Below are 24012 nucleotides of genomic sequence, written 5' to 3'. Positions count from 1 at the left end.
GACGACAACCGGATGTTGAGTGGCGCGCATGATTAACAAGGCAACTTTGTATCCGAACAGACTTAAAAGAAAAGGTAAGAAAGTGGGTTGATTAACTACTGCGTGTTGCAAGAAAGGCTACATATGCAGAAATAAAAAATTCAGACACAACTGATAGCATTCCGGCACTCGAAAACTAGCCACCACATTTTCGACATGCACATATCCATCAATTCAAAACAAAATCTCTCCAGGTGGGAGGTCGTCACATTTGCCCGCATTCCAGAAGTCGCCGACAGTTTCATGTGTGTAACAAGCGAGTCTAAAAAAACAATCATGCACACTATTCCCCTTAAAAAAATATATATACACTTGTATTTAAATTAAGCAATTTTATTGCATTTCAAAGGTTTTCGACGAAATGGCTGGACGAACGCAAGTGGTGTCAACACGTCGTCGCAAAAAACCTCAGACAGCATCGGTACTAGGGGGCATTAAGGGCACATATGAGGATCGTGACAATGATTATGTCTGGTAAGTGAAAAAGTTATCACAGATTTGTATGTTATGATGAATGCACATCCAGTTATATTGAATGTCAAATGAACACTGTCACTTTTATGCATGACACTTATAATAAAATTACATTTATGCATTTTTTTCTTGGTGAGGAGGTTAAAGAGTTATTTTACTTTTCCATTCTTCATTGAATTCAAAAGCTTACAGTGTGAAAAGCATTAAAACAAAACTTTAACGCTTGGAGGTCTATTTTTCTATTCTGCACTATTTTTCACCCATGAGACACATTGATGCACTTGTAGTTATGTGCGTGCATGCCTGAATTTCCGAGTACATCCTCCCGCCCCACCAGCACATATTCTTTCCCCCCAACCACCACCACCATCACTGCACACGCACTTCCTCTCACATAGACATCCTGGAACATGGTGCAGCGTTTCCAATTATCTGCAGGAAATTATTTTTTTACTTTCTAATGCAAAACAAAGAAAACTGATAAAGCAAAGCAACTTAAAATTTAATTTTGCTTAGCTCACTAGAACACCCACATTATTTAGGTGCTTAGAGGTGTGTGAAAACAATAAAACATTTATTAAAATATTGTTTAATTTCTATGATGCAAATAAATGTATGAAAGATGAGTATTCAAAAGTAATTGCTAATAACCAGACGAGCTATTATCTACTTTTTTTGTCTGCCATATTCTGTTGCAGTCCTGTGTGTTTTGATGTCATTGATGAAGCCCACATGACAAAATGTGGCCATTCCTTTTGGTAAGATCTTACTCTTTATTCAATAAAAGCTTAAGCCCTTCGCTTCTCATTACAAGTAATATTTGATAATTTTTCTGTGAGTTTTAAGTCACTATATTTAAAAAAATTTTCCGCATCTTTCTCTGCCAGATCAAATGGATTTCTAGAATTTATTCTGTCAATGCTTATGAGCATTTCTGTTATCTTTTGCAGCTACAAGTGTATCAAACAGAGTTTGGAGAAATCCAATAGGTGTCCAAAGTGTAACTATGTCATTGAGAATCCAGATCAAGTTTATCCTAACTTTTCATGTATGTGTGGTTTATATAAAGTGTAATTTATTTGGAGGTTATCTTAACATCATATATATTCAAAGACTTACATTATTATGTAGCATTTACAAAAGAAACTAAACTAAGTGAAAAGCATAATCTCTTTTACACCAGCAATGGAAGACACATAGCAAACCTGACTATAATACTATTTGTTCTACTTATACTTTTATGAAAATGAAGGAAGAACAATAATTTTATATCTATTTAGATCATGCTATAAAGGGTAGATATTTGGGTTCAAATGTTTTTCTGGTCTCCATTTTGTTGTGTCTTATGATATCAGATTTAATATCTTTCTTCATTCATGGGCAATTGTTGTCTTCACAGTGAATGAACTGATCCTCAAGTTCAAAGGTAAACAAACAGAGAAGAAACGGAAGACTGAAAGGGTGAGTTCACCTTTTTTTCCTGTGTCTGTTATCTTACCTTTATTTTAAATGCAAGAGTGTAAGTGTTGGTCTTGGCGAAAGGTCATCAGTCCACCTAAACATGTCTGTGGTTTAATGCATCTTAACTATTGTGTTTTTCTTTAATTTCAAATAAAATTACCTGTTCATTCTTCTTCTGCCTTGTTGTCCTTGTACTCTGCCACTGTGAGGGATTGAAATCTATTATCTTTTCTGACATGTTTTGAATCTACTACTATTATTATTATTTCTGAGATTATTAGTTGAATCCTTTGCAGACAACTGGTTCCAGTCTTGCTGAGCTTGTGGAACTTCTGTCAGATGACATTGACCTTTCCAATGTCAACTTTCTTTTAGAAGTTTTAGCTAGCAAAAAGCAGAAACTGGAAGCAGTAAGTTTACTTTGAGATTTTTTTTTATGCCATGGATAGCAAAGTGACATTAAAATATTGAGATATAAAGATTCTCCAATGATGTATTAGATTTTCCTCACACTCTGATCACAGACAGGGATGATTAAAAAATTCTAACATTTATCTAGGTGATTATTTTGGGTTTAATCTTTGCATTTGAGGCATATGTTTGGATAAAAGAATATAGTTTGTTCCAACAAGATGAATAATAGTATATTCTGTTTCAAAATGAATATTTTAACATTTTACAAACTATTGAGGGAAAATGTTTTCAATTAGCTGGACATTTTAATTGTCTTGGTTAGCTCTAGACTTATTTTAATGACGTTCTAAGGTTTGAATGGACAAAGTAAGAGAAACTTGATGGTCACATGTAAAGTTTTGTAACAAAAAAAAAAATAAAAAAAATGAGAAGATGGTTTTTCATATTTGAAATGAATACTTTAAAACCAGATACTAAAGTACTAGACTCACTTAATCTGTGTGTGTGTGTGTTTTGCCTGTCTCCTCACAGGATGGTCAGTTTGCTGAAAGCTGTATTCTAAAAGAGTTTCTACAACAAGTCAGGCAGAGGAAACAGACAGTAAGCTTTGAGAAAAATATTTCATGCTTCTTTTCTTATGTGGAGCCTAAGTAGCAGAACTATTTTATAGCTTTTTGGTATGGCAGTCCAGATATTTTGGGAGCATTTTTCCTTCATGAAACACTTTTTTTCAGGTTTTAGTTTTTTATACCATCAAAAGAAGACTCCTGCAACATCTATATCAAATTCTTTGATCTCCTTCAGATATCTCCCGCCCAATGTAAACACCCATTACTTACAATAAAAGAAGAAATGAACATATACCTCGTTATTTATTAGTTTAAAAAAAAAAATTCCTGTCAAGAATCAACCCCCATCGTTGTAAAATAATATAATTTTCCCTCTCTTTTTATTTGTTTTGACATAATGTAGTATTTTGTTGGTTTGTTTTGTTTTTGTTTGTTTGTTTTTTTGTTTTGTTTTTTTTTTGTTAGATGTGAAAAAACAATGTTTTCTTATTCTGTTACCCTCATAAATAAAGATTTCTCATTTGTCTCTTTATACGTGCCCTAGGAGACTGCTGTTTAAATCCATAACACAAAAAAAGTGGGTGGTCTTTTAACAGCTATTTTTCATTTTTGAACAGCAATTGGATCAGTTAATGCGAGAGATAAGTATTCTGGATGCAGACTGTCAAGCTGTAGAGGTGAGGTTTACATGGTCCTCGAAGTTTTCGTGCAAGCATATGTTCATTATCATTATAGAACTTTATAGTTTTTTTTTAATTTTTGTTTATTGATATGCTTTTTTAATTTCTGCTGTGAATTTGACATAAATGCTAAATTGGTGACTGTAATAGTAGTCAATTTCCTCCCAGTTTTAGGTTTAAAGTCTTTCAGGATTGATTGCAGTATATGAGGATCAAGCTTTTAAAATTTTATTTCTTTTTCATGCTATCCTTTATTGATGAACAGGACCGACTTAAGGAACAGCACCTCAAACTGACATCCTGTCCAGTGAGTGATTTTTCTGTATCTCCTGCTTATCATCTAATTGACAGTACAGGTGTTGATGCAGCACCATTCCATGGTCCCATATGTTTTTGAGCTTGTGAAAAACTAGTTGGAACTGAGATTTCTTAAAAAGAGGGCACAGTATAGTTGTAATGGAAAAAGGTTGCTTTTTTTTAACTAGAATAAAAGTATAGAAGCTTCTATGCATCTCAACTAACAGGATCATGAATAGAATGCACATTACAACTATTTCCCTACACTGGCGCTATACATGTCAGTTAATTGGTAGATCTAAAGTTGACAGTAAAATCACCGAAGAGCTGCAAATTCTGGGACCAAAAAAAACACAGAAAGGGGGAAAAGGCAGACTTGCAGATGACCGATCTATCGACTCAGAAAACACTAGGCTAGTAACATAAATGGGATGAATAGCTTCAAACAATTAATTCACATAGGCTATGATCTTATGAGTGAGATTCCTGTCTTGAGTATGTCTTGTTCATTTCAGGATCACTTGGTGCCCAATGGTTTTGAACCACCACAACCGGCAACCATTCTTGATGTAGCATGTGATGAGGGATTTAACAGCAGCCCAAAAGTTAGTGTGCCATCACAAGCTGTGGAAGATCGCTTACTTTCTGTAACCAAGGTGAAGTTTGGTTGACTGTTGATTTCTATGCATTGTATGACAATCTGTTTGTGTAAAGTGATATTACTATTTTCCATGTTAACATTGTTTGGTAATATTTTGTCTTGAAGCAGGTCAGCAAGGATGATGAACTGGATGTTGTGTACACAGATGATGTTGTTTTACAGGCTTCAGGTCTGACATCATATTCACAACCACCTTACCTCCAGACATCCCTTGCCTCACGTAGAAAAAAGATAAGTCAACATTTTGAAGACCTTGAACAGTGCTACCTCACCATAAGGACATCAGGTCTTAAACCTGGTCAGTGCGTAGCTTGAAGAAAATACACATTATGTGTTACGTGAGCACTTTTTAAGTGTAGATATTGTTGTGATTTGCAAACTGTATATTGTGTTTGTGGTTCTAAGGTGTTTAGGTGATAGATTACAGAGCAAGCTCTGCATTCATATTAGCATATTTCGCGGTAACTACATGCAAGCATTGAAATAATAAGTTGTTTATAGGTTTTCAGGCTTTATCTACAGAACAAAATCCATTCCCTTTTCATGAAAAAAAAATTATCTTAGATCATATGGCATTAGAAAGTTGTTCTGATATCATCTATTTTTGCATGTTTGATTTTGTAAAGCACTTTAGGCCACCTTTGATGGTGAGATAAATAGCCATGATTATTGTTATGATGATGTTAGCACCACACTGAGAAATTATGACAATATATCTGTGCCTTTAGATACTTTTAATAAAATTTTTATTTAATAGTGCCAAATTGCCATTGTATTTTCACCAGGCCCTGAAGGAAGTGGTCAGGGGTTAGATGAGTTTACAAACTGCCTGTCAAAATTCACAAGATACTCCTCCTTTCGACCTCTTGCTACCTTGAGCTATGCTGTTGACCACTTCAATGGTGGCTCCAGCATTGTCTCTAGGTGAGTAAAATGCTGAATTATAAATTACATAGAAGGCATGAGTTCTTAGGCATTTAATTACAGAATAAAGTAGACAGTTTAATGCCTTATAGCCTTGTGGCACATTCATTCTATCAGCTTTATTTTCTGATAAATACCTTGACAACAACTCTAGAATTTGACAGACTTGAGGCAAATAAGCCATTGCATGTGCTTACATCACAATTGGCTGTTACCTCTTTGCAAGCTCTCCATTTCAAATGTAAATGTTCCATTATGTTTTGTGAAGTTTTCAAAAACCTGCATCTGCATAATCAACCAAGACAAACATGACTTTTAAATATGTAACACATTTCAAGATGCATCAACATGCCAGTCTTGTTTATGTTGGAAATGAGTTGTTCAGCAGGATATTGAGCAGTCTTGCACTTCTTCATTTAGCTTTTTTATGTAAATTTACTATAAGAATATAATAGGAACACCTTATATTCACACAGTTACTTTGTGTTTTAAACAAAGTTCTTTCTAGTGTGAATCATGTTTATGTCAAATTGAAGTAATGAACAGAAAGATTTTCTTGAAATGTGTATAAACTGGAGCAAATACGCTAGATTCCGATGTTACCAGCAGAAACAAAGGAAAGATTTCTGTCTTAACTGAGTTACAGCATTTTAATGATCTAAAGAGCTCTCTTTGTAATTGTTGTGGAAAATCTTCACAAAACACATCAGGTGAACAGGCCAGTAAAAGCAAGTGTCAAGACAAGAATTTTTTTGGACACTTTTTTAACAATCAATAAATATGAAAAGTATATTAAAACATGAAAAAGCACTTTTTTTATTTTTGGTGGAGACTTGAATAAGATAGTCAACACTAAAAGCCTAGTGATTGAAGGGAGAGTCAAAAGAAACCTTGAATCCTCTGCACCAAGCTGTTTCCCCTTAATGTCTTTGTTGCCATGTTGCAGTGCACAGAGCTACTCTCATTCATTTACCACCTGCCTCTGTTACCCACACTTAGCACAATGATGATTCTTGACCAAAACAACTAAAAAAAAAACTGGTGCAGCATCTAGATAGAGTTAATTACTTAATAATAATAGCAGCTGCTACATTATAAAAAAACCCTCTGAAGAGCCATTATTTTGTTGACAGCATTGAATTTGATCGGGACAGTGAGTTCTTTGCCATTGCTGGAGTGACCAAAAAAATCAAGGTAATGTAAATCAAAGTTGGAATTGTATTTATTGCATATTATATAAGGTGAAAATAGTTGACATGTGTACTTGTAAATAGTAATTTGGAAGTTTTTTTTATGTATTTAATATGAAAGTCGGAAAATTGTGAGGATTTCTGATTTACTTACAACATAACTTCAGTCTGTCATGATCCCATAGCTGATGGAACAGGTCAGTTCTAAATTATATGATTGATTTGGTATTTCTATTGCCACCAATTAGATTAATACAGTTTTCTTCATAAAAAAGCCATAGCAGCCAGCAAACCATTACCTTTAGACATGAAAGATCATAGAATTTGAAATGTAATCTCGTTGGGGGTAACCGCGAGACAGTTACACATCCATCATATGTGGTCTATTTGTACCAGGTGTATGAATACGATACTGTGATCAAGGATGCTGTAGATATTCATTATCCTATCATTGAGATGGTGTGCCAGTCCAAGATAAGGTACTTGTGTTGATCTGCATTGATGATTATTCATATCTTTGATTTTATCTTATCACATAATTTAATAAAACATGAAAAATGTTGAGGAAACTATTTACCACCACATATTTTGCATTGACTGTGAAATTTTTAACATATTTCCTAACAGAAAGAAATGAAGTTTATAACTAGAAAACATTAATCATTTTTGAAAGAATTTCAGTTTAGGGTGTTTTTCACAGGTGAATATCCTGGTGCATAAATATAATGGTGAATATGATTTTTAAATTCAGTAGTCTTCTGCAGACCTGGAAATGAAAAAGAGTAACTGCTTTGTGTTGTATTGCTGTAGCTAAATTCAAATAGCTGCTGGGAGTTATTTGTATGATAAATGCACTAAGCAGTGGAGATATTGAAGAGTTTTTCTGACAGTTGTGTTGGATGGAGCAGCTACCACAAGGGTGGGCTTGCCAGTTCAGACTATGAGGGTACAGTCACGCTATGGGATGCCAACACTGGTCAGCGTGTCAAAATGTTTCAGGTCAGATGCATACATTAAGCAGTGGGCATATTGGTTAATATGTGGTTAATTAACTCTGCTGAAGTGGTGGTCAGATTGTGTTCCTGCTGTGTGAATGTCCCTTAAGGTAGCAATTTTTCAACATTGCTAAATGGCATGCAATTTTAAATGAGAATGAGCTAAATCAGTATCTGCTTATTATGGCAAACCAACTGCATTTACATCCCCATTTAACTTTTTTCATTTGGCTTGACTACATATTCCAGAACAATCATTCAGCTAATGCTTGAGTATATTGCTAAGTAACTTGATGGGCCCTGGTTTTTAGGAGCATGAGAAAAGATGCTGGAGTGTGGATTACAATCGAATGGATCCCCGCTTGTTGGCCTCTGGATCAGATGACTGTAAAGGTAAAGGATTTTTCTTAATAAATGTCACCAAGTTTTTGTTTTCCTGTCAAAGAAACCCACGTAGCTCTATTTTTTGTTGCTTCATGATTTTGCATGCGCATGAACACATGCACATATAAAACACTTTTTAAATGATTTTAATTAATAAACTTTGCAGATAATCAGCCATCAGTTTCTTTTGTTGTTTCAGTTAAATTATGGTCATGCAATGTTGACCACTCTATTGCAAGTCTGGAAGCAAAGGCCAATGTTTGCTGTGTCAAGTTCAACCCAGAAAGTCGTTTCCATCTAGCTTTTGGCTCTGCAGGTCATTTTTATTTTTGTTTGTTTTTAACAGGGGGAGGGGCCATTAAGAGTCAGTCTCGCCCTGTCTGTCATGTTCATTTACAATCTAATTTTTCAAAATTTCAATCGAAGTAGGGTTGTACTAAAGAATATCTGTTTCATACTAGCAGATGTTAGTGCAAGTAGGTTCGCAACTTATTTTTGTGCAGGGTTAGGGCTAGGGTTATATTTTTAACGAAGTGGAGTTGTTCGTTACAGACCATTGTGTCCATTACTATGATCTTCGTCAGACACGTCAGGCAGTAGGAGTTTTCCGAGGCCACAAAAAAGCAGTCTCCTATGTCAAATTCTTGTCCAGTGAAGAAATTGTATCAGCGTGAGTACTGTCATCCTACTTTGATGTTCACAGCGGGGAGATAGCACCATCACTTTACCCAGAATTTGTGGTGCATATACAAATGGGTGGGGGAACTCCATGGTTAGCTAAGCACTTCCAAAACAAAGCTTGGGCAACACTCAGTTCTTCATAGATAATCGTACAATAAATATGCAATCACGTGACTCCCAATAAAGAGGGAATTTTTTTTTCTTTTACAATCAGTAATTTTCACAAGCCTTTTTATTTGGAAAAGTGTCTTTTCTGTGCAGGTCCACAGATAGTCAACTCAAACTGTGGGACCTTAAGCGTCCTAACTCCATATGTACTTTCACGGGTCATACAAATGAAAAAAACTTTGTTGGCCTGGCAACTGATGGTGATTATGTATCATGTGGTGAGTTCCTAACATGGTATCTATGTGATGCATCACTAAACTTGAATTTGAATATGGATAAATTTTAATAAGGCTGTTCTTAGAAAAGCATGCAAGTCAGTAATAATTAGTTTTTGTTTTGGAAAAAATATCTTTCTCTATAAACATTTTTTTATACATTTTCAGGAAGTGAAAACAATTCCCTTTACTTGTACTACAAAGGACTGTCCAAACATATAATGACATACAAATTTGACACAGTGCGAAGTGTGCTGGTAAGTTTCCTTCACAGCATCAATAGTTAGTGCAATATCACAATCATCTATAGTAGGGGTGGGGGAGCCTTTTTTTTTTCCTCTCCAGGGGCCATTTTGATATTTATGACATCATTTGCAGGTCTACTAAAAATTATCTACTTAAAAGTTAGGCTGCTCTATTTCAAGCTGTAGTTTCACCACAATGTTTTAACACTTTTGCAATGTGCACAATCCCAGCCTGCCTGGCACTGCTGTTCTCCAAGTCACCACTATCCACTTTTTCAAAATTATGTTCAAATTTTCAGTGTCTAGCCACAGACATGCTTGCACATGCACAAATAAATTCCTAAATCCAAATTTTTACTAGCCAAAGCTTTTTCATTGGCTTATCCTTTGGAAATCCATGAAAGAATGAATGGTGGATGCTTGTATGCCTAAATAGAACACAGCAATTGTGAAGATAATTTTTTTTTTAATTGAATAAAGAACACTAAATGTATCAACAGCCGACATCAAACCAAAAGTAGTCCTGTCAATTGTAGGCTTGATGTGAAGGTCACACACATGCAGCTGACAAGAAGCATACATCTGTCACATCATGTACTCATGTTTCCTATCTAATGCCCATTCATTTATCCCTTGAAATTCAATATACATCTACATTGCTATTAGATCTCTGGCTGTCTTGGTAGGCCAAATGTTCCCCACCCATGGTCTTTAGTCTGCTCATCACACATTAACAAACGTATTTTGGGGTATATGGTGATTTTTTTTCCCTTGTTCTGCAGGAAAAGGAGAGGAAAGATGATGATTCCAGTGAGTTTGTCAGTGCTGTGACATGGAAACCTGTAAGTTGTATTTCCTAGGTTTTTTACCTGTTTGAACACAATCCTCTGTTTCTAATTTCTCACAGATATGGCTTAAGTGTTTTTCACTTCATAAATATAAATGTCACATGGATTTACCATTGTCACATTTGTATTTTCAGGGTGCTAATGTGTTGGTGGCTGCCAACAGCCAAGGTACAGTAAAAGTGCTGGAAATTGTATGAAGTTGGCCACATATGACTGGCAGTCCTGGTTTTTCATTCCACACTGTACCCCTACATCAGTAGCTGCTGAGGACTGGATCAAGACATGCTGCAACAGATGCAGTTGGACACATCAAGGGATTTGCATTTTAAGAACAACCATCAAAGTGCCTGATCCCCTTCCCTGAATTCTGCAGCCTGCTTAAGTGCTCACTGCAAGTCCTTCTCAAAAAGACAACTGCTGTCACCTGACCATTTCATGTGAAATGGTTGTAGGAAGGCTATAGGTGCAGGTAGCCTAGTGCTGCTAGAGGATACCCACACCCTGGGAACCTGCAGACTATGCCACCTGGTGCTATACAATAGTCCTACCACAGATTAGAAGAAGATCCTAATCATATGCAGATTGGATTAAAATTTTGGTGGCCAGTATACCATGGCACATCATTATACAAACAGAATGAACAAAATACTTCAGGGTAAGATGGCAGATATTTTATGCCCTGGTGTAAGGTACTTTGTGATGTAAACAAAGCAGTCCGCTCAAGTGCTGTGCATTGACATCTGGATTGATGCTGACTTCTAGCCATGGGTGATAGGATTGATCTCCAACACCATGGGCAGAATTGAAATAGGGCCACTAAAACAATAAATTTATCCCCCCCACCCCACCCACCCCCCAAAAAATTGCTAATAGTACAGCCTTCATGTGATGACATACTTGTTCTGAGCATTCTTATTTATTACAGACTGCAGCACTTAAGACTGGCGCTGGCGTTTCCAGAAGCGTTTCACATCATCATGTCCATCCTTTGTTACAACCATAACCCGCTTTTCTGGCATCTCCCATACCAACACATCCATCTCCTGTAACAGAATGAGATTTTGCATCAAATACCTGCAAAGAGTTAAACGAATAATACAATGTTGAATAGATCCCAGACATTTGTTTCACCTTCAAGGCTTTTTTTTTTTTATATAAAAAAAAAAGACTTTCTGTAGCAGAAATAAGACATTTCTACTCAGAAGACTTGTGATGAGGCCACCTTTACTGCAAGTCTTTACAGATTCTTAGCCCATGGGTTTTATCATTTGTGTTATAAAAATATCACGAAGGATTCTGTTAACAGGCTTTGGATAAAAGATTGGCTGATAGAGTCAGCCACTTATTTAGCACTTGTGTTTGCTGATAATTATGTATATGAAAACAGGACATAATTCACTTGGAAGCATGTTGTGTGGTGATTTATAGAATGTTAAAATATTTACAAGAATACAATACCATTTCCATATTACTTGGCTGAATTCAGTACAAGATTTTATTTCCGAAAATCTGAGGGTTATTCTTAAGATGCAAGCCTACAAACATGAAGCATAGGTCCAGGGTTACATTTCATTAACATACGATCTTCTGTTGGCTCTGGCCTTTACTCCTTCAAAGCTAAGCTTTTAATCACATTAACATTCACCTTTCCTCCCAAAGTTTTTTTTTTTTTTTCTAACCTTTGCATAATCACGAAGCATTTCAAAGTCAGCCTGTGACAGAAACTGGTTATACAGTATGCCCTCTGTGAAAGTCAAACGAGCACGCTCCAGTTCCCAAAGTCTGATCTGATCACTGATGGTTGGTGGTATCACAGGGTTCTGTCAAATAATACTTAACTTTTAAAACATGCGTATTTGTGGTGGAAATGCCACAGTACAACGGTATAGAATGCCGAGACATATAACTAGTAAGAGAAGAAATTTAAAAGGAAAACCAAAATTACAAAGTGGTGGGGGGGATTCACAGGAGAAGGGGAATGTTAAGGCAAGAACATTCTCCAGCAAGTAAAAAGCATCTGACAGGTACAACAGGTCAGAACTAAAGGCTGGAAGAAAAGAAGATGACATGAGATAGCCCATCGGTCTTGCTGTTAACAGAAACACAATTGGCAACTAAACATTACATATCTGGATTGCCTAAACTGCTAAACCATGTGGTGCCATATTTTTTTTAATAAAAGCATACCTTCTTCATCATCTCTGGATGTGCATGACTTCGCAGGTAATTCAAAATCTGTTGATAAAGAGCAGTTAGACTTAGAGTAGTCCTGTTTATGGGGTGTTGAGCTACCATAAAAGTATTCTGCCACAGTATTCAGATGTCTCTATATGATGCCAGAATATTGAAAATAACCTCCCAGGACTCCACAACCTATTGTTAGTAAAAAGCAACGTGCAAAATATAGGGCACAAAATTTGAAACATCAACAAATACTTTCATGATCTCCAGATCCCTGTTGCTTGTTACTAGCAATATGTGCAGTGCTTAGAAGTTGTTTTCTGCATTCCAAAATTCTTGTATTCAACATCATAGGCTCCATACGAAGGGGGTGGGGGGGAAATGGATGTAGATGTCTCGGAAACTGCAGAAATGCTTTATCATTTTGTCTTTGCAATTAAATTCTCACATCAGATTTGTAATAAACAAGATTGTTTACTATTAACTACAGAATTTTAATTGTATGTATTGAAATAAACTGGTGTACAGTGCAGTTCACTTAAAAATGTTCTTGGGACAAAGGCAACATCAGATATAGTTATACGAGTTGAGTAAGTCCAAACCTGTTCTGCTGTTATGCCCCTTGCCAACGCTGCTCTAACACTGTCACGAGTAAGGTTCGCAACCACCATATTTGGAAATCTGTAAAATGTACATTTACTGCAGCAGTAATAACAATAGTTGATTGAAATACACTTGTCTCCCACAGCCCAGTACATTGACCAAATTTTTTTTTTATACAACATTTAGGAAGTGAACAGATAAATGACAAAGTCAAAGCCTGCATTCCAGTGCCAATTACCAGTTTTATTTCTGGAAGTTCACCTTTTCTAATTGGACAATTAATAACTGAGAAAAAATAAAGCCTAACCTGTACAGAAGTTCACAAAAAAGACCCAGCAGTGCAACCTGCAAGGGAGAATCTGCAAAGCAAAGTATGTCAGTGTCTGGGTGCACATTCGCAGTCACACTTTACTATGCAATTATAAAAATAACCAACAGTTGAAAAGGAGCAAGTCTTAACCCACAAACGTGGTTGTACATATGGTCATGACACAAGCATGCCTCAGAGATGGCACTGCTTTGTCACAGCTCAACTATAAAGATCAGGGGAAGTACATGGAGACTATTAATGAAGCATTTTTAACAATTTCCTCTCTTTCACCATCATAGAAGAGCTATTTCTGCAAGATTTTTGAGACTGCCCACTATGTGAAAATAGTGCACATATCTACCAACCGATATTACATGCTGAAATTCTTTTATAATCTGGAACTGCAACATCAAATATCTAAATGTCACTTTATTTAGGTGTTGACAATATTTCTTTTTTGAAATTAAAATCTATTTGGGAGTGGAAAGGGATTCAGATAATCATTTTCCAAAGGGAAGAAAGTTAATTTCAGAAGGTAGATATTCTCCAGTGATAAAGATTAAATGATCAAATTTATTAAATCCAAATAATAATCAGAATCTCTCAGCATAGCTGCCATTGCACTATGTCAGCTACAAAGATGGGTCTGCTAGTAACATAGTTGAAGTTACCTGTGTAAGCATAGATGCGGTAGTTTGTTTCAACTACCAGAAACCCTGGCCTGTGAGTGTCAGAGGTCACTGACTTAAGTCCAGATGCCACGTTGATAGCCAGTCTTGTTGGATAGTACCTTTGAGACTTGCGCTGTATTCAGTGTAAAAAAAAAGGGCTAGTATCTTTCTGAGCAATCTCTCTATTAAGACTTTCTAAAATTCATCTAAATCAGGTCATAACTGAAAAGGGTCTTAGTAGGGAAATCAACCTCAAACCATGACTTCAAACACATCTAATATTTATTAACATTTTAAAAGTAAAGCTCTTAAAACTATTTCAAAGTATTTTTATAAACACATAACATCTGCAAATCATTAATAAAACACAATCTACTGATGTGCCATGGTAAACAAAGAGACAACAATAAATGAGGCTGTCATTTTGACCAAAAACCATATCAACCCGGCCATATTGACCTGCCAGAGATGAACTGACCACACCATAACCATATCATCCCCACATAAGACCACATCATCCCAACAAAGAAAATTGAACTGAATGCCTGAGTAGTGAAACCAGTAATGATAAATGAACAGATAGTAGATGGTGAGATATGTACAGGCACAGAACGTAAAGCAATAGATGGAGGTATGAAGGACAGTGCAAACAGTTGGAGCCATACTTGATAGTTAACGTGACAGTATTATAAGGGAGTTAAGGATACTATTTCAGGGATAGTACTTTGTGAATATGTTTTGTGATATGTTTTCAGAGAGCATTTGAACGTAGCCAAAATAAATAGACATAGGCCAAAGGTAGTCTTCAAAGGTCAGCCAAAAATTGCTTGAACCATGGAAGAACGTCACAACTGAACTTATCAATGTCACAAAATGACTCAATTATGCAGAAAGGTCTAACCAGAAAGTTCTATTCCCCGTACCTACTGTAAAAACCCAATGATTAGCTAAGGCTGCACACAGCTTGTCCCTGTGGGACCCCGGGGTATGTTTGCCTAGCAAGCATTGCAAGAATAGGGTCCCTGCCATCCAGCCAGGCATGTCGTAAGAGGCGACTAAGGTGGACACCTCACCTAGAGGTAAAATAGGTTGTGGTAGGGCTAACAACCCCACCATGTAAAAAAAATCCTGTTACAGAAACTAAAACCAGAGAACTCGTCACAGATGGCGAAGGTAATGAAGCACACCAGGAGACTGGACTAATGACGGACGACAGCCAAACCCGAAAGGGAGCTGGCGCCCCGACAGCGGATTTACTGAAGCCGAGGCAGAAGTTGAGGGTGGGGTGCTGGAACGTCCAGACCTTGTACCAGACTGGCAGGATGCTCCAATTAGTCAAGGAGTTTGACAACTACAACTTGGACATCCTGGGAGTCAGTGAGGTCAGATGGACCGGCACGGGAAAGAGGAGACTAGCGTCAGGACATACCATCTTGTTCTCAGGAAGATCAGACGCTCAGCACTCTGAAGGAGTAGCTCTACTCCTCAACAAGAAAACGGAAAAGGCACTGCTGGAATGGAAGCCTTATGGACCCAGGCTTTTGAGAGCAAGATTCCATTCCAAGTACACCAAGCTGACAGTGCTAGCCTGCTATGCACCAACAAATGACTCTGAGGCAGAAGACAAGGATGCTTTTTACGATCAGCTCCAGGCAGCCTCAGAAAGCGTTCCAGCCCACGACATGTTGCTCATCATCGGCGATCTCAATGCCAAGGTGGGAAGTGACAACACCTGCAGGGAGCATGTCATGGGCAAACATGGAATCAGAAGCATCAATGACAACGGAGAGAGACTGGCAGACTTTTGTGAAGAAAACAACCTACTGATTGGAGGCACACTCTTCCCACACAAAGACATCCACAAGGCAACATGGACATCACCAGATGGGATCACAAAGAACCAGATAGACCATGTCATCATCAACCGAAAATGGAGGAGCTCACTTCAAGATGTTAGAGCCTACAGAGGAGCAGACATTGCCAGTGACCACACTCTTGTGATAGCCACAGTTTCTCTGAAGCTGCGTCGATCACGAGGAAAACAGGCACGTCAGCAGAGAGTGGACTCCGGCAAACTAAAAAATCCAGCCACCGAAAGGGCCTTTGCTATGGAAGTAAAGAACAGGTTCCAGGCACTAGGAGACCAACAAGAGATGACCTTAGACGACTTCAATCGAGTCTTACAGGAATCAGGAGAGAAAATACTGGGCTTCCAACGGAAAAAGAAAGAACAGTGGATCAGAGAAGAGACATGGAAGAAGATAGAAGAGAGAAAGTCAGCCAAACAAAGAATCAACAGCACCAGATCTGAACGCCTGAAGGAACAACACAGACAAAGATATGCAAAACTGAACAAAGAGGTAAAGAGGATGACAAGAACCGACAAAAGATATCACATAGAGAAACTGGCAGATGAAGCAGAAAATGCAGCAAGTAAAAATGACCTGAAGACACTGTACAAGATAAACAAACAGCTAAACAACGGGTTTAAGAACAGTGATGTGCCAGTGAAAGACGTGAACGGTAATGTCGTCGAGGGAGAGGCAGGAAAACTACAGCGCTGGAGGGAGCATTTTGAGTCAGTTCTGAACAGACCAGATCCCCCTCAGCTTGCAGACATCCAGCCAGCAGCTATAGACCTTGACATCTGCACAGACCCACCAAGCCTGGAAGAAGTGACAGCAGCAGTCAAGACAATGAAGAGCGGCAAAGCACCAGGGGCAGATGGAATAACAGCAGAGATGTTGAAAGCAGACGTGAATGTGACAGCTCCCAAGCTGACTGAAATCTTCAGGCAAATTTGGGAATCAGGGCAGGTCCCTGTTGCGTGGAAGACAGGGCTCATCTTCAAGTTACCCAAGAAAGGAGATCTTGGAGACTGCAATAATTGGAGGGGCATAACACTTCTTTCCCTCACCAGCAAGGTCTTCAGCAAGATTGTTCTGTCAAGACTGACGGCAACTCTTGAGAAAGACCTCCGACCACAGCAAGCAGGATTTCGCCCTGGGCGATCCTGCTCCGAACACATCTTCATTCTGCGACAGATTCTGGAGCAGAGCAACGAATGGAACACACCGCTGTACATCAATTTCATCGACCTGGAGAAGGCTTTTGACAGCATCCACCGCGAGTCCTTATGGAAGATCCTGAGGCATTACGGAGTCCCTGCAAAACTTGTTCAGGTCATTGCAATGCTGTACAGCGATTTCAAATCCCAGGTTGTCTGTGACACGGAGCTCACAGACCCCTTCAACGTCAGTACCGGGGTGAAGCAGGGCTGCATTCTGTCGCCGTTCCTCTTCATCCTGGCCATGGACTGGATCATGAAGACTTCCACCGACAGCGAGAGGAGAGGGCTCAGATGGACCATGACTATGACAGCAACAACAGCGCTGGAAGACTTGGACTTTGCTGATGACATTGCCCTGCTGTCACACCGCCACCAAGACATGCAGGAAAAAACAAAGGCCTTCTCAGAAACAGCTGGAAACCTTGGCTTGAAGGTCAGCACAAAAAAGACTAACAGTATGAGAGTGAACGCCAGAGTCCAAGACAGCATCAAACTAAATGGAGAAGAGATTGAGGAAGTTGACAGTTTCACCTATCTTGGGTCCAAAATGTCAAACACTGGGGATGCGGAGGTGGAGATTCGAGCCCGACTGGCGAAAGCCAGTCAGGCCTTCGCCTCACTCAGGAGCACATGGAAGGCAAAAAACATCAGCCAGAAGATCAAGCTGAGAATCTTCAAGTCAAATGTGATCAGCACCCTCCTTTACGGATCAGAATCTTGGAAGATGACCAAAACCATCAGTAACAAGCTTGACGTCTTCCAAAACAGATGCCTCAGGCGCATACTTAACATCTTTTGGCCAAACACCATCACCAACGAAGAACTCCACCGAAGAAGTGAAACCGAGTCCATCACCACGCAGGTTCAACGAAGGCGTTGGCGATGGATTGGACATGTGCTCCGCCAGCAGACAGCAGACCTTTCCAGAGTCGCCCTACGATGGACTCCAGACGGCCGAAGAAAACGAGGCCGCCCAAAGGAAACTTGGAGAAGAACAGTGGAAAGGGAGATGAAAGGAAAGGGCTGGACATGGGGTCACCTAGAGCGTGTTTCAGCCGATCGACATCGGTGGCGGACTCTGGTTGAGGCCTTATGTGCAACCTGATGCACAAAGAGGAATAGATAGATAGATAGCACACAGCTTGAGGTAGAAATGACCACAACCCTTATGGCATGATGAGCCACGATCATGGCTTTGCCGGGGAAGGTTATTTTCATTATTTTTATTACAAAGTTCAAGATTTCTCCTTTCCAAAAATGTATAGGTTACTTGGTCTAATGTTTATCTGAGAGCAGCAGTACTGAAAAACAAACATCATCCACTGTCATCTTCACAGTCTTCAGTTATTAGCCAGTCTTTTTAATACATTTTTATGCAGGGCTATAAGGGTTAACCTACCTTTCGCTGGTACACCAAACCAAATTCTCTTAGGTGCTGTAAAAATCTCAATTCAGGCTCACGCATTCCTTCAGTAGAGTAATCCTGAAAACATAGGGATCCTTCTAATGAATGAAGAACCATACCTAGTACTAAAAAATTCCACATTTCATAATTAAAATCAACACCAAATACTGAAGTATTTAATGTGTTGAAAGTCTATATGCAAAAGTCTACATTCAACTTTAAGAGAAAGAAAAGAGAAATCCAAAAGTCAGCTCAAGATATTTTCATGTGAGAGATTTTGCAAGAATATTTATTAAGTTGGCACCATTTCAACCATGCTCTGTAGCTTATCATTTTATTTTAGAAATCAATCCATGTGGACCAAAAGCACCCCTAGATGGGAAGTGTTGGCCAGCAAGAGTCAGCTCATCACAAGTTTTTATTATAAGCATTGTTCCTAGTTTTTGATGTTGTCACTTTCTCATATCAGACTTTACTTCCCACCAATGTCTTTAACATAATGTTATTTGTAATAATAACTGAATTATTAAAAAAATAAGGTAGAAAAGTAAAATAAAACATAAAGTATGGATGCGAGCTCAATGCACTGCACAAGAAAGACTACCAACGAACCAAGTCAACTACACAAAAAACATTAACATCAGCTAACAGATGACATTAAAAAAAAATTGAACAGCTAATTTCATGTGTCTAAAAGAATTTTTAAAGCAGTGCATGTTCCACATTCACATCATGAATCCTTTTCCATGTCATGTTCAGGGTTTTATTTAAAAGTAATAGCAAAGGAGAAGCTACTGAGCCTGTGAGACAACACAATGATGATACACAGAAGCAGCACTGGGTGCAGCAGCATACCTTTCCGAGTGTTGAAAAACTGAGCTGAAAGAGGAAGGGAAGGCAAGTGAGTAGATCCAGTCCCCGACTCTCAACTGTTCTCAAGTACTCCAACAGAAAATACCACACCTGCGACCCTGTGTCCAAAAGGAGGAACTGGAAACCTTCAGGTGTGATGTTAGGTAATGCCTCACCATCTTCCCTTTTAAACAATCACAACAGCCACAACAGTAAACTTGCTTCTGGGTGGCATAAACATTGTTCACTGATTATTGAAACTTCAAAGAATCAATCTTACATAACTATCAAAATATCAACCTATCATTGACCAGCTTTGAAACTGTTCACTTGTTATACATAAAATTGACTTAGAAGGGAAGGCTTTGCTACAGAAGAGTGAACAATTCTCCTAGAGCAGGGGTGGGCAATTAATTTTCCCAAGGGGCCGGATGAGAAACTGGGATGGTTCTAGAGGGCCGGATGAGAAACTGGGATGGTTCTAGAGGGCCGGATGAGAAACTGGGATGGTTCTAGAGGGCCGGACTAATATAGTTAACTCAGTTTTACCCAATACTGTATATATAGTATATTTACTGGTGGGCGGCCAGCAGGCGGGCTGGTCAGAGACAGGAGGCGGGCCGGATCCGGCCCGCGGGCCGGCGTTTGCCCAGGTCTGTCCTAGAGCCTACTGAGTTAACCAATCACAAAGAGCGAGCTTCTTGAAAAAATGATCACCTGCGAGCACTCAAAGGTCAAATGTTAAACCATACAGATGGCATTACTAAGGCCTCTAGATTTCACTTAATAACCATGTTAAAATAAAGTAAAGCTTCTTTTTTTTTTTTTTGTTAAGTTCTCTGATCTAGAAAGAATGAAAGACGATTTTTTTTTATGCACAAACTATGTGATGGGGATATATGATTATTTTTGTTGGGTTTGTGGTTTTGTTAAATCAATGAAAACTTGTTTTAAGGGTGAACATGCTCGCACAATCCTTTTTTTAAAATAAAGCTAGTAGGATGTCATTAATGAATGTAATCATTAGTGAATGCTGATGAAAAATATCTCACGGGAGTGGATGAGAGGCTATTTAACTTCATATAATCACACCTAACACAGGAGTCACAGATTTCTACCTGGGGCAGGACAACTGAAGGCTCTCTATATAACCCCTACTGCATGAACTGCATGTCAAAGAAAGTGGGTTAGCGTGTGTCAAGATGTATACTTGAGTGAAGCCTGCCCCAGTAACTAGGCAGTTAGTGAAAGTCAGGCAAAGCTATCGTTGGCGACCCATACAACACTGTTGTGACCACAGCAGTGCTTAATGCGACATTGTGATCTCCCATTCCTTCTCACAACTGGGCTATAGATTGGTGCAAAATCAGTGAAGAACAATATGTACATTCAGTCCTACTCAGTAACTGTGCACATAACAAGGAAACTTACTTTGCCATAAGACCACTGTTGACAAGAACATCAATGATGTCACGGTTGACACCATCTGATCCTTCTGTTGACCCAACCATGAAGTGAAGCACACACTGAAGAAAAAAGAATTCAAAATGCAAATTCTCCTAAGCATTTTAATAATAACACTAATAATAAATGCATGATTTATATGGCACACAGTCATGCTCATAGGGTTAGCACTGCAACAGGATTTCTGATTGCTTGTGTAATGGATTACAGATATTGAATAAATATCTGGTTTGTGTTGATCTGTATGGATTGTATCTGATTAAAGCCACTTAACTTCTCCCTAGAACAACCAAAATGCCTTGTATTGCACAAACACAAATGTCTTCAGACCATCTAACATCAAACAGCAATAAAGCAGCATCCTTTTCTGGTAAAGCACATCCTGTGATAACAAAACATGCAAACTGTAGTTGCTCACCTCCCACCGCTCCAAGGCATACTTGTCGAGAAATGCAACATCTCTCGCATGTTTATCCGGAGTTAAAGGGGATCTGCCTGTCCACGGTTGGCCACTGATTAACATTAAGAATTATTTCTTCATTACAGTCACCTCTTATCTAAATCTAAAGAGTTAAACACAAACTATCACAAGAGATATATATATAGAGAGAGAGAGAATGATTCACTGTAAAAGATGCATCAAATATTGGATGAATAAATATCCACACCCACCCAACTCCAAACTGCTAATAAAAGCAAATATTAACATACCCTCCTAGAAGTGCAGTCTTCATATTTTCTCTAAACACTGGATTAAGAATCCACCCAGGCATCCCACCTGCCAATGACTGAAAATGCCATACTCTCAGTTCAGTAAGGGGTGAAGTTATCTGGTGTAGTTCTCTGCAAATTTTGCCACAAAAACATAATTACAATTCCTTACAAAGTACAAGTTTCATGTATGTTGTATACAGATTTAATGAAGTTTTTAGTTTTTCCTGATATAATGATAGAGCAGAAGAATGTTATGGATTTTTTTTTTAACTGCCAATGGAGAATTTCTAATGTTATGTGGTTTTTTTTTTCCACCAATATCATTTGTTTGAAACCATAATTTGCTCATATTATGGTCACTAAGCACATTACTTTCAATGTACATTACGTCAGACAAATTTCATTCATTTTTATGAATTTACATATAACAATTATATTGTTGTCAGTTTTGAATTATTGTTTAGAAAGAATCTTATGACTTCAGCGCAAAAATGCTTAACATATATTCAATTATGGAACAAATATTGGACTTACCAGAACCAGAAGTGAATGGTCTACAGAACCAATGTGCTGCTGTCAATAATGGGTGTAGCTATGCAAATGAGTGCACTTCCTCACTATGTATACTCCAGTCAATGTCCAAGAATTTACAAAATTTATCTCCACCTTCCTTTTTAGCCAGTTTTGTAAACAAAAGAAAATATTCTAATTTGCCACTCCTGCAGGTAATAGGCAGTGTAGCTCTGACATGTCGCCAGGCTGAGTTAATAGTGGTTGTGTAAACATCTGTCTTAAAATTAACAAAAGTCAGTCGATTGTTTACAGCTAGCTAGATATATACAGCCTCACCCAAAGTATATCTTCCCCCATGCCTCCTAACAATCTAATAAATAATAGATCTTTAATTAACCCAATGTTTAATAACAGAGTCTGCTGACAGATCATCTGCTCTCAACAAAAACATCAATTGATTCTTTCTATCCCACTCCACCCCACAGCCTCTCTGCACAAAGACTATTTCCTTCAGCCAAATTTGCATTCATCAATCTCAACTACCATCCATTCCACACCAATCTGCTGTGAGCTTTTTTCCCCAAAGGAAACACCTAGCAATAAATTCACTTTCTTCTTGCAACATAGAACAGAATCTTCTATGGACTACATCTACCAAGAATGATTGATTTTGCATTATCCCCCAAAATATCACATCGTGAAATAAAATAACATCATAGGACAATAAAAATCAAGTGAATCCACTCACATACCATGTAATAACTTCTCTGAAAGTCATGACACTCATTTCCATAGCCTCACCCACTATTCCTAGAGGTAGTTTGAGAGAGCCCTCATGCTGGCTCCACATTACAAGTAAATAAAATATTAGTAGTTTTATGTACTCGAAATAAAATGGCTAAACAAGAAAGATTCTTACTCTGCTCCTCTGTTGACCCATTGCCCAACTACAGCTTGAGAAACAGGCTGTTCCACAAACAGTAGTCGCATCACGAACAGTCGACTGAGTTCTGGCAAATTTCTGTGAAAATTTGAGAAAAGCATTACTTGCTAATCTAAACAAATGTTTTTTTCACGGACATACAGTTGTTAATCCACAAAACTTTCTATCTCTCTATCTACAATATAAAAATATATATAAATGAGGCAGTATGATCAGCGCTCAAAAATACGATATTCAGGGTACATAAGTTCCATGGAGCTTCCCTCCAGTTTTTGTTCGAAAAAAAAATTGTATGCATTTCTAAAAAATTATTTAGTACATTTTGTGCAGTCAAATTCACGTACCTAAAAACGGCTAAACATGTAGCAGGGTGATTGTACAGTTTGTCCAACACCGATACGGGTAAAGAACGTAGGTAGGCGTGCAAGTCCTTACACAGCAATCGTCTTGACGCACTATTACCAGAAGCCATGATTATAACAGATCAACAGATCACCAGATCAAAGAGTAACCACATTTGTGGAAAAAATAGTCAACAGCGTGGAAATACATGAACTAACAACCAAGACGAACTGTAGTGCAATCATTATTTACAAATGCTGTTATCGTCCATGCTTTTATTTCCCCGGAAGTTGCTTTTCGCTCTCTCAGATCAGAGAGCTCCGATTCAATCGAAACAAATCCAGAAACTGTCCAAGTGAGTCCGAGCACCATATAGGTCCGCGGTCCGATCACGGACATATGTATAATATTTAACGATAATAATATAAGTTCGTGGTCCGATCAAAAAATAAATAAATAAATCACCGTAAACAAGTGTCTAGTCACTCCAGTGGATAACTTTATATACCGCAAATATCACACAGGATGCGTAGGAGATCTGTAACTGTATGATCTGTAAGGCATACGATCTGTAACTCGATATGTCATCAATGTTCTCAGTATATACACGTAAACTCTATATATATATATGTTTGCGAAAAGATTGATTGAATCTTTAAAACTCGTACAATCTGAACAAGCTAATTAGTTAAAAGCTAA

General features: G+C 38.1%; 2 protein-coding genes across 4 annotated transcripts; one reads left to right on the top strand and one right to left on the bottom strand.

Moving 5' to 3' along the window:
* Position 1: 1 nt before the first annotated feature.
* On the top strand, positions 2 to 12958 carry LOC112576365 (E3 ubiquitin-protein ligase COP1-like). 3 transcript variants are annotated; one of them, XM_025258760.1, is made up of 22 exons: positions 2 to 74; positions 389 to 513; positions 1212 to 1271; positions 1464 to 1561; positions 1913 to 1974; positions 2271 to 2384; positions 2920 to 2988; positions 3575 to 3634; positions 3903 to 3944; positions 4450 to 4590; positions 4704 to 4893; positions 5381 to 5519; positions 6653 to 6713; positions 7106 to 7188; positions 7600 to 7708; positions 8016 to 8097; positions 8288 to 8404; positions 8641 to 8758; positions 9031 to 9155; positions 9321 to 9409; positions 10180 to 10239; positions 10380 to 12958. In XM_025258760.1, exons 2-22 carry the CDS (start codon positions 401 to 403, stop codon positions 10440 to 10442), a joined length of 1995 nt encoding a protein of 664 aa, XP_025114545.1. In that variant the 5' UTR covers positions 2 to 74; positions 389 to 400; the 3' UTR covers positions 10443 to 12958. The 3 variants fall into 3 exon arrangements, with proteins under 3 accessions (XP_025114545.1, XP_025114544.1, XP_025114546.1); XM_025258759.1 differs by having other exon boundaries at positions 4701 to 4893; XM_025258761.1 differs by having other exon boundaries at positions 4 to 74; positions 4758 to 4893.
* LOC112576370 (general transcription factor IIH subunit 4-like) lies at positions 9749 to 23628 on the bottom strand. Its single transcript, XM_025258764.1, has 14 exons — positions 23316 to 23628; positions 22948 to 23049; positions 21513 to 21644; positions 21220 to 21313; positions 20769 to 20863; positions 19341 to 19521; positions 18480 to 18563; positions 14011 to 14143; positions 13337 to 13388; positions 13029 to 13107; positions 12433 to 12480; positions 11925 to 12065; positions 11143 to 11288; positions 9749 to 10530 (listed from the first exon to the last, which is right to left on the bottom strand). Exons 1-13 carry the CDS (start codon positions 23441 to 23443, stop codon positions 11181 to 11183), a joined length of 1377 nt encoding a protein of 458 aa, XP_025114549.1. The 5' UTR covers positions 23444 to 23628; the 3' UTR covers positions 9749 to 10530; positions 11143 to 11180.
* Positions 23629 to 24012: the final 384 nt, after the last annotated feature.

This window comes from Pomacea canaliculata, linkage group LG11, assembly GCF_003073045.1.
Source record: "Pomacea canaliculata isolate SZHN2017 linkage group LG11, ASM307304v1, whole genome shotgun sequence".
NCBI classification, from domain to species: Eukaryota; Metazoa; Mollusca; class Gastropoda; order Architaenioglossa; family Ampullariidae; genus Pomacea; species Pomacea canaliculata.
Note: the sequence above shows the minus strand (reverse complement) of the source record. Positions and strands in the feature narration are given on the sequence as shown.

Coding starts and splice junctions, on each gene's coding strand:
- LOC112576365 (XM_025258759.1), top strand. CDS start 401: ATGGCTGGACGAACGCAAGTGGTGTCAACACGTCGTCGCAAAAAACCT. Junction 4,591..4,700: donor GCTTACTTTCTGTAACCAAG/GTGAAGTTTGGT, acceptor TTTGTCTTGAAG/CAGGTCAGCAAGGATGATGA. Junction 4,894..5,380: donor GACATCAGGTCTTAAACCTG/GTCAGTGCGTAG, acceptor TATTTTCACCAG/GCCCTGAAGGAAGTGGTCAG.
- LOC112576370 (XM_025258764.1), bottom strand. CDS start 23,443: ATGGCTTCTGGTAATAGTGCGTCAAGACGATTGCTGTGTAAGGACTTG. Junction 14,144..18,479: donor GTTTGGTGTACCAGCGAAAG/GTAGGTTAACCC, acceptor CACTGAATACAG/CGCAAGTCTCAAAGGTACTA. Junction 12,481..13,028: donor GGGGCATAACAGCAGAACAG/GTTTGGACTTAC, acceptor CTTTATCAACAG/ATTTTGAATTACCTGCGAAG.